We start from the raw sequence: 18624 nt of genomic DNA, 5'->3' as shown, positions 1-18624 counted from the left end.
GTAGCCCTCCTTAGTGTTACATCATTGAATTAAAAATGCTTCTTCTTTTTTTATGGTATCATGAGGACCCTGACCCTGAATTGATACAGCTCCCAAGCTTATCTGTGTCTTCCAGTATTTTTCCTACAGTGATTTGGGTTTTCTCAGGCTCTATAGTAAACAATGTTACACCTCAAACTCAATCCACATGCTAGATATTCCATTTAAGTGAGTGGTAATGACAAATTACCTTTCACTTTTTCCATGGACTTTCTCTAACCCAGTTAATCTCAACCATTTTTTTACATTTAATATTATCAAATCTCATCACATATATAATTTATGTTCATTAAACTATAAATCTCTTTATTTCATTTGCTCTCATAATTGAAAATCATGTAAATTAATATCCTGAATGTTAAAGCTATATATGCAAAACTCTGTATACCTTATTACATGGGTTATTTAAGGAGTTTTAAGAGTATTTATAATAATATGCAATTTTCATTTTAGTCATTAACTTTACAAACAGCCCATTGTATAAGCAGCTATGTAAAAAAAATTGTTGTATGGCTTTAAGACCAAAAAAACCCCAACATTTTTCAGCAGGGGAAATGGCTAGTTACATTGTTAATAGAGAATTTAAACAATTTATGAATTATCTAATTAATTTTTGTGTTGAGGAGTAATGCCCATATGCCAAGTCTACTTTTCACCGCTGTATAAGAAGTTGAATATGAATTCTGTTGGAACTTTTCTATTGGGTCTAAGACACTTGGGCAGCCTTGTTTCCTGGAAAATGCGCTGATCTCCTCTAGATTTAATATGCTAGTGTGTTTCATAGATAGTAGAATTTACAACTTTTTAAAAAATCACAAGTGAATATTTTTTATCTACATGTTATATTTTTATAAAGAAAATGTTCATTCAGGACAATTTTCAATTTAAAGTTCTCTACTAGTGCTCTGAAATTATCAGTTTTATTTTATATATTTTCTTGATTATGTATTTCTACCTGAGTTTTAGCATCTTAAGTTTTATAACGCAAGGTTCTAATCATATCTATATTAAGTAAAATTTTTCATACAATGTAAGAATATTGAGTTCATGATAAACCTCTCTTTCAAAGTTTGCTATGTCTGTGTGAACATTCTGATCTATAATTTGTAAAAGATATTTTCAATAAGTTACTCACATTGTATTTCTGATTTTCTCAGATATATTCACTAATCATATACTCTGTCTCAAAAAAAGAGCAGTAAATAAAAATGGACTTGTTTTGTGTACTATTTGTTTTATGTACCATTTGTTGTAGTACCATTTTCAATATTTAAGGAGCTCTAACTAAGAAAAATATTACATTATGCATACAATTGAGGTTTAACTATAAATCTTGTATGCAAAGTTTACAGAAGTGTTAAAGACCACTCTGCCTGGTTCTAGGAATTGTATCTCGACCTCTTGTGACTAAGGGTGAGGGACCGACCACCTTTGGAATTCAAGCCATAGGAGACAAAGCTTGTCTCTGGTAGCAAAGGCTGCCTCAGTTTCCTCTCCCTGCCCCCAAAGCTTGGTCGAAAGTCAATGACCGGTAAGAGCCCTCACAGTGGGGAGCAACCTAAGCCAGACTCCATCACTTGGGAGGCCTTCATGGAAGGACTCGGGGGGCTGCAACAAAGAGCAATGGACTCTCACCCCCCCCACCCCCTGCTTTGACATAGCCTGAGTCCCCAGGTTCTCTGGGAGAAGTGCTTCCTGACTCTAACCCCCTAAAGCCTGAATACCTGATGGGGAAGGGTGCGGCTCCTTGCCTTGCTAGAGCCTGTCCTGGGGAAAAATCTGGCATTACAAACACTTCCTGATAAATCTGTGAAATCTGCTCTGCTAAGAGTGTTTTCACTCATATGTTAAGGGTTTGAGCGGGGAAACCCTAAAACTCTGTTCCTGACAGACTCTGACTCAAACTAAGCCCTCGGATTTCTTTGAAATGTTATCTACTGTTTGATCCTTGCCGCCCTGTATTCCTGTGTATTACAACTCAATAAAAGGCCCTGGAGGAGGGGGCTCAATGTCTATTTCTCCTGACAAACTGGCCACTGCGCACGGCCTTCTTCCTCTGCGAAAATGGCCACTTCTCCTCCCCAAGCAGATCACATCATGTCTCAGTCATGATTACTCTCATATATTGCAGCTGGGGGGACTTGCAAGGAAGGTCACACAGAAGCTAAAAGTACTATATATTTTTTCTAAAATTAAATATATGCAATTATGCCAAAATAATTTGTATTAAGGCCACCTATTAGGTACTTTATAGAAACAAGAAATACTGACAAAATCATCAGCATTTCTCCCTAAGCATATTGTCCAAACTACTATGGAAATGAATGCCATTGTGCATTACAATTGTCAGTCAATATTCATAATCTGATAATACATGCCTTGACATGAAAACTGTGACATCACAACAGTAGTATTAATAAAATTGGAGGGAGTTTCATTGTATTAAAGACAAAATGACTTGACTGGTAAACAAACTATGTTGCCTACTGGTTTGATCAAGTGATTAATCATTAGGAAAATTAAATCTAATGAGTTTAAAGAGACTGAAGAGTCACTTAACACTACACAGAATGGGAAACAAAGACACAAACAGCTCTAAAAGGGATTGTGATCTGGAAAAATTAACATTTACAAATAAAAAGTCTATATATAAATTTTAATAAGGATGAACTCACAGAAAATACAAGGTTAAATAATTATGCATATTATTTCAACAAGTTAAATAATCATGGCAAGAAATATTTGGTAAGTCAGCTTTAAAAATTAGCATTAGCAACATCTACAACAGAAAACTTAAGTGAGTAAGCTGCTGAAAAACACTTTTTGTGTTTTTGAAATTTCATTTAACATACTTGCTTTTACTTGTTTTTCACTTGGTGCTGTTAAGGACAAGAAATAATAAAGTCTAAATACACATCCACTGGTCTCTCTAACAGTTTTAAGGTTATTTCCATTTTTTAAAGACTGTGTTATAACCTTGGAAACTGTTAAAAATAGGTCTGTAGAAGAGAAAATTAAACACTGTGCCATTTCCTTTGATATACTTTAACTATATGCCATAAGCCATAGATATTTTCTGATATTCATATACATTTTTCCAATGCAGAATGCTTATTCACAACACATTCATTTTGTTTTCCATTCTAAAATACCTAAGAATCAATAGTTTTTACATACAAGTCAATTCTTTTTTTCCTTAAAGCCTACAAGATGGTATGAAAAGAATAAAATGAATTGATAAATTATCCAATGGTTCCAATTTTTAAAATAAAGCTAGTTATTGCTAAGCTGCTACATCATCATGAAACCCTAGAATGGGCAGGTTATGATTTTAAGGAATTTAAATGATTGTATTTTGTCAGGTTCAATACTAGACAATAATATTTAGCTATTACAACTCTTGAAACTGATTCCACCCATAGTCCTGCTGTTGCTTCTCTGTGTTTCTATGTTGTAAACTTTATTGGAGCTTTCTACATGTGTGCATAAGTGAGAATATGTGTTATGGCTCACATATAGGAATGTTACCCCTGAACAGACACTGTTTTCTGTGAGATAAACAAAAAATATTCCTTCTTAAATGGTAATATCAGTGTTAATGTGAAATTATGAAATTTATGACTGTTTCATATTGTACATTAGTTGAAAGTCATTCATATTTAAAATTTTTAAATAAATATGTTTATCCTATTTGATATTTCTCTTTCCATTTAGTCAACCACTACCAAGTGCCCACTATATGCCTGACTTTATAGTAAGTGCTCTGGAGATAAAGATATAAAAATTAATTCTTACCCCCCAAATTCTGGTTATTTAAAGTTAAAGAAAAGATAATGTGATTACTACAGGATATCAGTGTTTTTATGAAAAAAAAATGATATTATGAGAATTAGTTGGAGAGTTACCCAACAGAATTTGGATTTTCTGAGGAAGATTTACAAACTTTGAATAATAATAAGAAGAAATATCACTTCACACCTATGGTAGTCCTTGTCTGTGGCAAGAACCTTACCTTGTCAGGGGTAAAGTATAATTGAGCTATATTTGCATGATTATTTATATAATATTGAGTAAATGCTATTTTCATTTAAGTACATTAAAATAGCAGGAGTGACTAATAGAAATTATATTAAGCACTGACCATCTCCACATAGACACTAGAAAAATCAGTGAAATTTTCTGAGTAGAAGTTTGCCAGGCAAAATCAACAGGTTAAGGGGACAGGGTAGAGGCAAGCAACGAGGAAAAAGGCACAGCTGTAAATAAACAACATTAAATACAATAATAAAATAATGAAATGAGATCAATGAAAAATTTTTTAAAATTGCATTTATTTTCATTTGAAACAAATTATAAGGCAAGTTAAATGCTAGAAACCTCTTAGAAAACTATTTTGTATCTATACTAACTGCATTTTTACTTTTTGTTTTTATGTTTGCTTTTCTGCTTGTCTGATTCTGAATTCAACTTTTTCACCATTAGACTATAAATATGTTGAAGGAAAAACCTATTCTCATTACAATTCCCCAGAGTACTTAAGAAATGTTATTAAGTAACACTTGAAATAGGGAAAGAATATTTGCTGGAATTGAATCTTTCCTATTTTAAAAGCAAACCAGTAACAGATGCATTCACAGAAAGTGTTTTGGTCTTGTTTCATTTGTATTTTTGTTTGTATTTTTTTTTGCATTAGGCTGTACAACAGTGTCTTTCAATCACTGTATAGATGAACCTCGGGGAACGAGTGTGGTTCTCAGGAGGGTGCAGATTCTGATTCAGTAGGTCTGGAGTGGGACCAGAGATTCTGTTTTGTTTACAAGCTTTCAGGTGGTTCTGATGCTGCTGGCTTACAGAATTCACAGAGTAACAAGAGTGTAGAATATTATTTGTCTTTCATTTTTCAAAGCTTCCTTGGTGTTAACTCTATGTGAAGAACTTGGACAAAGGACTATGAGAGAGAAGAATGTCCTACCCTTTCCTGTCATGGCCCTTCTGCCTTGTGGGAGGTTGCAGCAATAGTAAACACTGGGTCTCAGGAAGAAAGAACCAGCAACACTGGTCTGACTCACCTGAATGTTCCTTCTTTGGTGATTTTGCTGTATCGACAAGAAAAGAAAATAGGTCATCATGCTATTTGATTCCGATTCATTATTCAATTGCAAATAAATAACTTGAAATTAAGAAAATAGAGCTTAAAAATTTAAAAGCAGTTACCTGGTACTGCATCTTTTTCTTTCTTTTCCTGTTCTGAAACATATTATTAGTATTATTATTACAGTTCTGTGTCACAACTTAATTGTTTTAACACAAAGAAATGTGTGTGCTAATTCAAGACTGCAGCACGTAATAATAAATGCTATAGAAAGACTAATAATGTATATTTAGAACAAGTCTTTCAATGTATTTTTTTAATTTTAATTGTTCAAGTACAGTTTCTGCCCTTCCCTGTATTTTCTTCCAGAGTTTCCTCACAGAACAGCATGAAAATATTCTGAATATTAGAGCAATTAATTTTTCTCATGGATATTTAACCAGAAAAATAAAATAGTTTATAAAGCATAGAAAATGTAAATTTGTTTTTATATCAACATAAAATAAATTTGGGGTAAAAGTAAGCACAAAGGATACTTATTGTAGCTGTTCTGAAATGATTTTCAGATGTAAATGGACAGATTTCATATAGACTTCTTCTAGGGTGATCTTTCTTATATTGAAGCAATAATTATTTTGCTAAGACAAAGGCTTTACTGAAAAAGATTTAAGAGAGTAAAATAGACTAGGAGTTTTCAGAGGGAGCAAAACACATTCCCTTGCTTATAGGACAAATATTCCTTATCAAGTCCTTTCCAGCTATTGTTCCTTTGTAAGAACTCACTTTTGTCAACATTGTACAAGACAAAACATTATTCTGGCCTCAAGAACAAACTGGCATTTACATTATAATAACTAATTCTATATAAAGCATAAGTACTAATTTCACAGAAAGTGCTGTACATTTCTATTTTTATTTAGTTTGATAAGCCCGTAGAATTAATTTGAAAGAGAGTTTTCAAGAAATATTTTAACTCACAGTATGATTCATTTTTTTATAGAAGAAGAATGGAAAGATTTCTTCAAGTTCTGTTTGATGAGTACATTTTGGAGACTAGAAGATGTTTATGCAGAAAGAACTGTAAGAACTACATTTTAAAAACATAAAGTGTCATCAAATGAAGCACATAATCTCTCAAGTGCGAATGTATTCATCCCCCATGAGAGCACCAGGTGGGAAAACAAATGGCTTGGCCCAGGGTTACACGTTAGAGGAGGAAGTTTAGGCAACTTCGCAAAATCTGACAAAAGTTGTCTGGAAAATATGAAGTAATTAAATGTATAGCTTAATTTATGGCTGGCGTAAAACACCAAATAGAAAACAGTTATAATAACTCTGTAAAGTGATGACAATAAAAAATATACTTCAGGCAGTTTTGGGCTGCATCAAAACCAAACACCATCTAAATGTGAGATGTCAAAGGTAAAATACGGGCCCTTCAGTCATATCAAACAAGGGAAGTGCTGTACTAATCTGGAACAATAGGCAGGAAGGGGTTATTGAGACCATTTATTGAATGGATTAATTTAAAAAATAATTATTAAATTACCTTTGATAAACATAGATTAATTTAACAATTAATTCTACAGGACCTTCAAAATCATGTCCATGAATGACTTTTTGAGTTTTTGAAAATTTTTGTTTTTCTGAAAAAATTATGAATTGCAAGAATTTACAAAAATCTGTAAAGGAAGGTCTCATGTACTCTTCACCGTTTCCCCTACCACGACATGATTTATTTTAGCCCCCCAAAAAAGTACCACTTCTTAAGCTGTGTTAATTAGAAGAGTAGGATTCAAATAAGAATATAGGGTTGAGGATTTGTAATTGAATGAAGCAATCCTAAAGACAAAAAACTAAATCAAACAAATTCAGAGATGCAAAAATAACAATAACAATAATAAAAATGTCTTGATGATAAACCAGAACAAATATATTACTTTGAAAAGAATTAATAGTTGTTTAGAGGACAAATCTTTTTCTTCTCCTTATTACTGCCCAAGTCAAAATCCACACAACTTTCCAAGGAGGAAGGCAGTTGAGATATAAATAAACATCTAAGAAGGCTTATCTATATTAACTACATCAATATACCCTAAATTGCTAAGTTATCACAGCATGTCTACAGGAACTTTTAAAAACATATAGACTGTAGTAAAGTGAGGTTCTTAAGGAGACCTTATATATATATATATATAATAAATATATACTTAACTATATATTTATATTTTATGTATAAATATACATACAAGTATATATATATAATTCAATACATATACACTGCAATAAAGTGAGAGCTTTAAGGAGATTATATATATATGCATGCATAATATATTATATATTTAAATATATGTTATACAAATATAAAATTATATATATAATTCAATACCCTATTTTTAAATCTCCATATATATGGGTTGAAATTATATATATAATTATACAGATATAATTTAATATCATTTTTTCAAATCTCCAGTTGGCATTCATTTGCCTGTTGATGCAATGGTTTACAGAGTGGTTTCTGCATTCATGCGCCAGAGTTCATGCTGGAATTCATCAGCAGCTGTGCACACCATTAAGTCTGGGACTGAAGGAACACGTCCTTCTTAATAGAGATGTTGCTCCCCCTGGCTGAGTTGTAGTGTAATTTCATGATTCTCTCCACAGGATATTTTAGAGCATTTTTATAACATAGACTTTCTCAGTGTCCTGACCTTTGGAAGAGCAAATTATGCATAAATTCTTTTATATTGGTGTGTACTTAAAATATGTTTTTAATATTACTGGAATCTTTAGAAGCTCTACATACCTAAGGAATGTGATGATTTCTAAGGTTAATTGAATATGGTTAAGGTAGTTTTTTTAAAATTTCTGCTTGTTCAATATATCCTATTTTCCTTAGAAGAGAGTATATATTTGCAAAGGACATGACCTCAAGGCTTTACTGAATTTTTAGCAAAAAGCTCTAATCCTGTGTATTAGAGCAACAATGGATACCGCTTAAAATATGGATCCCAAGCAATGGAGTTCAACAGAGCTCCTAGTAGCACTTGGAGGAGGAAAAGTCATGCTATGGACAAAATGTAACATATCCTGGGACCACAACAAAACATTTTGGATTGCAAGAATCAAAAAATAGAAAAGAAGCTGTAACACTAGCCTGAAAAACTATTTCTATTCAGTCTTTTCTATGGACACAACTAACCAGGTAATAGGGATTAAATTTACACCAATGTAGTACAGTTTCAGTTAATGGAATGCAGATGTATTTTAGTTCACAAGGCTGTGGATAATATTATTGGGTGACTGCATGAGTTTGAAAAATGACTCCAAGAATGATTGCCATGCCTTTCAGTTCACTCTAACCCACCCTGACCCCCATGCTGTGCATTCCTTATTCCTGATAAAAAACAGCAAATAGTTTACATGCATAAACTATAGAAGACAGAGATTCAAAACACCAAGTCTATGCATGCCAGGCCAATAGTACTAGGAAAGAGAAAAAATACATATTTGCATGCATTTCCTTACTTTTTCCCTTGGGTTGTTCTGCTGAAAGAAATATAAACACAAAACCATTACTCTTAAAACCTTTAAAGATAAAGGGTCCTCCCCAACACACTGAATTGATTGTAATTTTTACAACCACTACCCACACCTCTCCCTTTCAATTACACAGTGAGTTTGCTTTGAGGTATTGCTGATTTCCTATCATAGATGTTCCCTTACTTTGATTGTAAAATACTATCTGAGAATGAAATAATTTAAGATTATACTATCTAGCCACTTTAAATAATTTGTGCCTTGAAATCTTCATAAATACATGTGAACACAAAAGCACATGTGAAAACATAAGCACCTATGAATAAACACAGAAGAAATAGGTATACTGGCCATACAAGTAATGACTCAAGAGTTAAAGAAACAATTTAGTTTTCTAATTGATGCTGGTGTATCCAAGATTAATTGAATCTATACCCTCTAGTGAAATAAATGCTTGGTACTAAGCATTGTTCAACTTTTTTGCAAGCAAATATTTCTTTGAACAATTATTGTGAAATATAAACATATACATTATTTTTTATCGCTGCTCAGTACTCCTCATAGCAATATTGTCAGAAAAGACTTACTTTTTCTCATTTGTTCCTCTTTCTCTCAATCTCAATATTTTCTCTCTATTCTATATCCCATATATATATAGCTTTTATATCTGTTAATCCTTTAAGAAGTAATTTATAAGACAGAATCAGTAAATATTTCCAATACCTTCTGCAGGTGCTTTTGTTTTCTTGGAATCTGAAAACACAAAGAATAATTGATAAAGCAGGTAAGGTCAATCAACAACTGATTACTTCACAACAAAATGTCCCTTCACTCTGAACACATTTTTAATAAAATGGATTGATTACATGATACATTTTTTAAATTTCTGGATTAAAGAGAAAATTTTTAAGAGGATAAATATTAGAATGGGGCAGGAAGTTGGGAAACTTTTAAAAGTATAAAATATAGAAAAATATGAAAGACTATCAATGTACAATTTGTAGATATTACATTGTACCCACTGAAGCTAATAATCTTTACACAGAAAGTCAAACTAAGCAAATAGGCGGTCTGTTTTCCTACAGATATGTTGGAGTCCAGGAGTTTTAAATTCCTTCATTTTTTTCAATCTCTAGCAGCCCAGGTGAAAATGTTGCACTCACTTTGAATAAGCAATACATTTTCCTTTTTTAATATATTTTAATTGTATTGATTATGCCATTACATTTGTTCTATTTCCCCTTTTCATCCCCCTCCACCCTGCACACCCCTCCCCCACCATTCCCCCCATTTAGTTCATGAACACATGTCTCAAGTTCTTTAGATTCTACATTTCCCCTACCATTCTTGCCCTCCCCCCCATCTATTTTCTACCTATGGTCTATGCTACTTATTTTCTGTACCTTCTCCCCTCTTCTCCTTCTCCCACTCCCCTGTTGCTAACCCTCCATGTGATCTTCATTTCTATGGTTCACTCCTGATCTAGCTGTCCTTTTAATAAGCAATACATTTGCAATGTAAACATTCAATTCTTCCTATTGCATTGGTAAAGAAGCCAGTGGTTGTTGGCTCACAGGTTACTAATGAACACATTTCTTAATAACTGCTTTTTAGTAACATGTATTCAGTGGTCAGCAGATGCCTGTTTTATCTTTGGTCTTTTGGGTATTCAGTTTAGATCTGAGAAACTTGTTATTTCCAGTATATAGGCCATGAAACTATCTGTTCCTGTCACTTTAAAATAAAGAGGTATTTGACCTTCTTTGTTTTAGGATGGAGGCATCTTAACTTTGATTTTTTGCTTAGAATATTCTATGTCTTATATTATGTCTTTTTTATTTTACTTCTGTAACTGAATTTTGATATTCTCTAAATTAGTGAAATTATAATTAGAATAATGAACTACAAATTGCTACTTACAAAAGGTGGGTAAATTCTTTTCTGGTTGATTGGTTTTTGGAACCTAGAACAGTTAACACCCATCATCCATTTGCAAGTTAATGGATTTGTGTGTCTTACAGTGATGGGTTGGTACCATGATTCTCCTTCCACAATGAAGTAATGGACCCAAAATGTTTGAAGATGACAACGAATAGCAGTTTGTTCACAGAAGACAGTTAGATGGTCAACTGAGTGGTTATGTGAAAAAAATTACAAAAAAATGACAGTAACAGTGTAATAAAAAGAACAACCTACTTCCATAGAATTAATTATAAGCTGGAAACACTTTTCAGAAAAACAACTTGGGAAAGTATCTAGAGAGTCATAAAAATATGCCTGATGTAGTAATTCCACTTCTAGATTTCCACTGGAAACTGCAATTACTATTTAAATATATATAAGAATATGCTTTCCTCATGATATTGTTTTATACCTCTAAATAGTCAGAATATTAATAGCACCATCTAAACCAGAGGTATCCAAGCTGCGACTTGGGGGCTGCATAAAGCCCAAGATGACTATGAATGCAGACCAACACAAAATCGTAAATTTACTTAAAATATCATAAGATGTTTCTGTGATTATGTGTTGCAATGAATTTATGTGTGGCCCAGGGCAACTCTTCTTCTTCTTCCAGTGTGGCCCAGAGATGCCAAAGGGTTGGGCACCCCTGATCCTAAACAGTAAGGGTACTATAAAAAAAACACTGTCATTAAAACAATGTTTTTTCAATCTCCTTCTGAATTTATATTTTTTCTGTAATAAGGGTATGTTTCACATATAAAGAAACAACAAGCAAGCCTTATTTTTCAAAATGATAAATTCTGGGGGCAAAACATTTATTTATTTAACAAAGCTTTTTAAAGCAGTGCTGTGTCCAGCATGGCATAGTAAAAACAAAAAGAAATCTAGACTTTATTAGTATCCACCATCTCCCCGACAAAGAAATCAATCTTTTTCTTGCGATTGAGCTTCTCATCGGGAATTATAATGGATTAGGCTAAATTTGATATGTATAACATATATGCTCAGCTAACATTTTTCTTATTCATTTCCTTTGTGAGTAATTAAAAATATAGAAAATATTATGTTAAGCAATTTTGTATAAGAACACAACAAATATCACCTTATTCATATACTTAACAATATATTAATAGTATACAGTACCTGTTTCTGTTTGAATATATAGATTCTTTTTTTCAGTTTTTGTTCATTTATATTATTAATTTTTAGGGGTGACATTGGATAATAAACATACAGATTTCAGTTATACAATTCTATAATACATCATCTATATATTTTTGATTGCGTGTTCATCATACAAATCAAGTCTCTTTTTTCAACAATTATTCTTTTTCACCAGCTTTTGGGGGGAGGTTCATTTAAATGAATTTATTTTTCTTTCTTAAATTTATTTTTTATTTTTATTTTATTACAGTTGTCCCAATTTCCCCCCTTTGCCTTTCTCCACCTAGCTTCCTCCCTCAGCTCAACCCCCCAGTCAATCCCCACACCGTTGTCCATGTTCATGGGTCTTTTATACATGTTCCTTGACTAGTCCCTCTTCCTTCTTTCCATCATTATCCATTCCCCATCCCCTCTGTCCACTGTCAGTTTGTTCTATGTATCCATGTCTCTGATTCTATTTGCTTGTTAGTATATTTTGTTCATTAGATTCCTTTTATAAGTGAGTTCATATGGTATTTGTCTTTCACTGACTGACTTATTTCACTTAGCTAAGTACTCTAGTTCCATCCATGTTGTCCTAAAAGTTAGAAGGTCCGTCTTTCTTTCTGCTGCATAATATCTCATTGTGTAGATGTACAATTTTTTCATCCTCTCATTTACTGATGGGCACTTAGGCTGTTTCCAGCACTTGGCTATTATAAAGAGCAGTGCTATGAACATAGGAATACATAATTTTTTTTAAATTGGTATTTCTGGATTCTTAGGGTATATTCTCAGCAGTGGAACCACTGTATCTAAAGGCAGCTCCATTTTTAATTTTTTGAGGAAATTCCATACTATTTCCCACAGTGGCCACAGAAGTCTGCATTCCCACCAACAATACACTAAAGTTCCCTTTTTTCCACATTTTCATCAGCACTTGTTTGTTGCTTTATTAATGATGGCCATTCTGACAGGTATGAGGAGATACCTCAATGTGGTTTCAATTTGCATGTCTCTGATGGCTAGTGATGTTGAGCATCATTTTATATGTTTATTGGCCATCTCTATGTCTTCTTTGGAGAAATGTCTATTCAGACTCCTTGCCCATTTTTAATCGCATTGTTTGTTTTCCTGGTGTTGGGTCATATGAATTCTTCATATATTTTGGAGGTTGTCATTGTCCAATGTATTACTGGCAAATATGTTCTCCCACATGGTTGGTTCCATTTTCATTTTGAGGATGGTTTCTCTAGCCATGCAGAAGCTTTTTAATTTGATGTAGTCCCATTTATTTATTTTTTCTTTTATTTCCTTTGCCCGAGGAAATATATAGGCAAAAATACTGCTACATGGGATATCTGAAACTTCACTACTGATGTTTTCCACTAGGATTTTATTGTATCATGACTTATATTTAAGTCCTTTATCTATTTTGAGTGTATTCTGGTGTATGGGGTAAGTTTGTAGTCTAGTTTCATTTTTTTGCATGTACCTGTCCAGTTCTCTCAACCATTTATTGAAGAGGCTATTTTTACCCTATTTTTATGCTTGTTCCCCTCTGTCAAATATTAATTGACCACAGAGGCATGACTTTATTTCTGGGATCTCTATTCTGTTCCATTGATCAGAATATAAGACATGGTATAATAATAGACATTATTCTTATACCAGTACCAGGCTGTTCTGATTATGATGGCATTGTACTATCATTTTTTAAATAAAATATTGTAATCCCTCTTAATTTATTCTTCTTTCCCAAGATTACTGAGTTTATTCAGAGTCTTTTTTGGTTCCATATATATTTTTGGAGAGTTTCTTCTAGATCAGTGAAATATGCCACTGGTATTTTAATAAGGATTGCGTTGAATCTATAGATTGTTTTGGGTAGTATGGGCAATTTAATGATGTTAATTATTCTAATCCATGAACACAGTATAAACTTCCATTTATTTGTGTCTTCCTCAGTTTCTTTCTTCAGTGTTTTATAATTTTCCAAGTTCAAGCCTATTACCTCCTTGGTTATATTTATTTCTAGGTACTTTATAGTAAATACAATTTTTTCATAGTTTCTCTTTCTGACAGTAAATTGTTGGTGTATAAAATGTCATTATTTTCTGGACAACATGGCCAAAATGAATAAATTTCTAAAAACATACAATCTTTCAAAACTGATTTATGAGGAAGCAGAAAGTCTGAATAGACAGATAACAACTAGTGAAATCAAATCAGTAATCAAAATACTCTCAGCATACAAAGGCCCTGGACTGTATGGCTTCACTGGCAATTTTTACCAAACATTTAAAGAAGAACCAAATTCAAAAAGGAGTACAATCGAGGGTGGGAAGTGGGGATGGCTGGGGTGGGAGAATGGTGGGGGGAAATGAAGACAATTGTACTTGAACTACAGTAAAAAATTTTCAAAAAAGGATAAGAACTAACTCCTGTTCTCAAAATATTCTAAATAATTCAAGAACAGGGAAGATTACCAAACTCTTTTTTAGAGGCCAGTATTATCTTAATTATCTTAATTGCATATCCAGGTAAAGACACAACAAAGGAAGAATATTACAGGGCACTATCTCAGATGAACTAAGTGCTAAAATCCTCAACAAAATATTAGCAAACTGGATACAGCAATACATTAAAAATATCATACAACACAATTGACTGGGATTCATCCATGAGATGCAAGGATGGTATAATATTCACAAATCAATAAACATAATACATCACATAAACAAAAGGAAAGACAAAAACCACATGATCATATCAATAGTTGCAGAAAAAGTACTTGATAAAATCCAACACCAATTTATGATAAAAACTCTGCAAAGTAGGATTACAGGGAGCATTCCTCAATATAATAAACAAGAAACCTACTGCCAACATCATACATAATGGGCAGAAAAAGCTTTTCCCTTAAGATCAGGAACAAGACAAGAAAACAGAAATCAGACAAGAAAACAAAATAAAAGGCATCCAAATTGGGAAGAAGGAAGTGAAACTGTCATTATCAGCAGACAATATATGTAGACAACCCTATAATCTCCACCAAAACACTACTTGACCTAATAAGCAAAGTTGGTAAAGTAGCAGGATACAAAGTCAATATTCAGAAATTGAAGACATGGATTATTACATCACAGAGGCCGAAAGAATGAAGTGGCTTGTTCAATGGTAATCATGTCTTTTCAATACGTTTGGAACCAGTACAGTGGAGTAGGATTTCTGCCTGCCTGCAAGGTCATGTGATACTTGATGAGAAAATTTTTGAGTGAAGAATGCAGCCAGTATGGAACACTGAAGCAGATCATGGTAAGCACAGAGTTGTTCAGGAAGACAATTGAAATAAAGCTTCAGAAGAATGTTGAAACAGATGGTAAATGTGGCATATTACAAGATTATTTCCAAATCCCCTGCCCCAATTTCTAACTAGATACTGTCATGGAGTAAGTGTGGAAGAGCTAAGTATAATATGTATGTCTGTAAAATGTTATTTTAAATCAATTTTCCTTCTTCCCACTAAAAAATTGATAATATTGGACTAGGTATTAATTGTACTAAAATGAAAGAAAAATAATATGAAGCCTGTCAGTAAAGTAAAACACTTATCGAAATAAAAAATATTTCATAGAATTGAAATGTAAAGAATAACAAGCCATGACGTAACAAACTAGGCCTTTAAAAAGTTCACTACATTTGCTAAAAACCATAGTAAAATTTACTTAAAATGGCATCCAAAATCATGTCTTTTGGTTAGGAGCCAACAGAACAGTAGATTTTAACAAATTAAATGCTAAAACAACTAAAAAATGTAATGCTTGCAATAGAAAGATCACATTCTGACCCTGAAGAGCTATTAAGTACCAACCATTAATACTAATGCTATTAAACTTCATTACGCCCTCTCAGCACTCTGTTGAAACAGATTAAACATATCATAAAGACTTATCTGGTGACTACACTTCCCTAAAGACCATCTGCCCCATATCTGAATAAGTCTTGCATTAAGAATATCAAGGCCTGCAGCAGCTGTTATTTAAAAGCAGTAATGTGTTTGCAATCTGTTTAATTCATCACTCATTCATCTTTAGTAATGTACCAGGTATGGTCTATTTTGTTCGTAAGTGATGCCAGAGGGAAATAAAATAGCAATTGACATTGAAGGGAAACATTAACTCTCTGGTAGTCTAAAAATATTGATAATGTAGTACCCCATCTAGTTTGTAAAACCTATCCAATTGACATATTACTCAATTACAACCCCAGATAATTTTCTTTGTTTTTTAGCATGATTTCTCTTCAAATCTCCATTCTGAAGCCTTAGAATTTGGGACTAATTCTCACATACATTTTACTCTACTTGCTCTTATTCCAGTTATAGAAAAACAATCAATCCAATTGGCTAGCTCTCAATTGAGCTGTATCTTTCAGAAAATAACCTGTATGGAAATTCATCAAGAAGCTGAGGTTAACTGAATAAGATCCATAGAGAACTGCTAGTGCAAACCAAATAGTAGGTAGTAATCCAATTCATCTAAGATTAAATTGCCAACAATTGATTATGATTTCCTAGCCCTAAAAAGCTCACTGGCTTATAACTCCTAATAATAAATAAAGAATTTTCCTTGCTGAGATGTGAAAAAATTAAGTGCCTACTCATAATTATTGTGGCTATATATTTATCTTAGGAATCCTATATTACTGATTCATTCACAGAATAAATATTTGTTGAGTGTGATGTGTGAACTGAGGAAACATGTTAATTAATCCCTGTAGGAGATAAAAGTGAATTAAACATGGTTCCTTTAGTCAAAAGCTTTAAAGTCAACAAGAGTGAAGAAAAACGAACAAGTAATATGATATACAAGGTGTCAAAAATAAGCAATGGTAGGGAATCGTAGATAATACATCTGATGCATGATTATAAATGAAAGAAAAAAGTATATTTAATTGGGAGGGTCAGAAAGATTTTTTAGAGAAAGGAGAAGTTTTCAGAGCCCTGAAAACCTTGAATATTTACAAAGAAAAATGAAAGGGTAAATGTGGTTATGATAACAGCAGAAACCAAGGCAAGATAGCACATTGCATATGTACAATTGAGAATGGCTTACAATAGATGAAGTATATGATACATAAAGAGAGAAATTTGGTGGGAGTTTAGGGTAAAAGCTCTACCATGGTGATGTGGTGGTCTTACACATATCCGTATGGGCCAAGCAGGCAAAGGTTTGAATCACAGCTAATTTTAGTCCTGACAGGGTGCTTTATGATCCTTCTGGAACTTAAGAGGATGGGAGGAGCCTGTGAAGAGCAGCTATGAGGTCATCTCCCACATGCTAACCCATCTGTCTGGGAGGCAGTCATGAGACTATTTCCTCTCATCACCTCCAGGGTTCTCCTTTCTAGAACCTGTTGTAATAGAGCTGCAGATCATAAAACCATTTGGCTGCAGTTAGATTGGCTTCTCAGCAATGAAGTGCTCCTAATTTGTGTGCATTATCTAGCCTCTTCTCTTTAGGTATGTGGTGTGCAAGACAAGGGCCATGAAAAACTGGCACCTTTGGCTACGCTCCTTTGTCTGACTATGATTGCCTCAATCTCAAAAGGGCTCATTGCATCTCTACATGTGGCACTATTTAGGCTTTGATTTGACTTTGCCAAGGGGTGTCCATGATAAGAGGTCAAGAAACAGACTGTAGGGAGTTGCAGGTTAAGGCCTTTAAACTATATTCTGTGGTCAGTGTGGAGTCACTAAATATTTTAAATAGAAAATGGCATGAAAATTTTATGAAACCAGTTCAGTATTTTGGAAGAGGAAATATCATAGGCAGGATAATTATTTAGGTCAGAGATTCTCAAACATTTTTATTTCAGGACTCCTTTAAATTCTTAACAATTCTAAAGGACCCCAAACACATTTATTTATGTAGGTTTTACCAATTTGTGTTTATAATTTTAAAACTTAAAGCTGAGAAAAATTGAAAACTTAGGTATTTATTTAAAATAATAAACCTGTTGCATGTTAACAAAAATAATATACTTGTAGGACAAATGCACTTTCAAATACAAAAAAATGGTGAGATGAGTTACTTTGACACTTTATAAATCACATTAATGTGTGGATTATTGAGAAGACAGTTGGATTTACATATCTGCTTATAAATCGAATCTGTTGCAATGTCACACATTATAAAGCCTCTGCAAAACTCCAGTGTATACTCATGGGAGCACAAGAGTGAAAAAGGCAAATGATGACTTCATAATTTTATAAAAACAATTTTAATGTTGCAGAACCACTGAAGGAGTCTCCATGACCTCCAAAAGTTCTTGACCATATAATTGAGACCTCTGATTTCAGAGATTATTTCCTTGGTTTAAACGAGAAGTTATAATACCAATGTGAGGTCTCAGCTAGAGGACTGGAGTCTTTGAATGAAGATATGTGTTTCTAACTATTTTAGGAAGGATTAAACAAAGAAAGAGTTTGGGCAACTTAAAATTATGGAGAACTGTAACGGGGTGTAGGCTAACAGGCCCTAGAGCGCCCCCACCCCCACCACAACAAGACTGGGTGGGGGATGGGAGACACGGAACAGGGCCTTTGAGAGTAAATTTGCATATCAACAGCAGGCTAGCTAGGGAGATGAGCATGACCTTGACTCATGATGTCACTGGGAGGCAGCTCCTCAGCTACAGCACCTTTGAAAAAGCTTGGGAATGGTTTTCTCTGTGCCACAGGGCCATGCCTGCCTGGACTAACTGTAGCAACCAAGAAAGGTGGAAATTTTGGAGTGCTGGCAGGTGTAGCCAGTTGTGGGAAGAGTTGGAAATGGGAT

General features: G+C 33.4%; 1 protein-coding gene across 1 annotated transcript in view; it reads right to left on the bottom strand.

The window, feature by feature from the left end:
- The window catches only part of LOC119045002 (triadin-like), a 158638-nt gene that overhangs the window by 84216 nt on the left and 55798 nt on the right, over positions 1-18624 (bottom strand). The window contains exons 6-10 of the mRNA XM_053664795.1: positions 9398-9427; positions 8663-8683; positions 5254-5286; positions 5109-5135; positions 2892-2918 (exon numbers count right to left, since the gene is read on the bottom strand). Coding sequence (XP_053520770.1) covers positions 2892-2918; positions 5109-5135; positions 5254-5286; positions 8663-8683; positions 9398-9427 — 138 coding nt within the window. The remainder of the gene's footprint in view (positions 1-2891; positions 2919-5108; positions 5136-5253; positions 5287-8662; positions 8684-9397; positions 9428-18624) is intronic.

The sequence above is a fragment of the Artibeus jamaicensis genome, unplaced genomic scaffold (assembly GCF_021234435.1).
Source record: "Artibeus jamaicensis isolate MK-2021 breed Jamaican fruit bat unplaced genomic scaffold, CSHL_Jam_final contig_387, whole genome shotgun sequence".
Classification (NCBI taxonomy): domain Eukaryota; kingdom Metazoa; phylum Chordata; class Mammalia; order Chiroptera; family Phyllostomidae; genus Artibeus; species Artibeus jamaicensis.
Note: the sequence above shows the minus strand (reverse complement) of the source record. Positions and strands in the feature narration are given on the sequence as shown.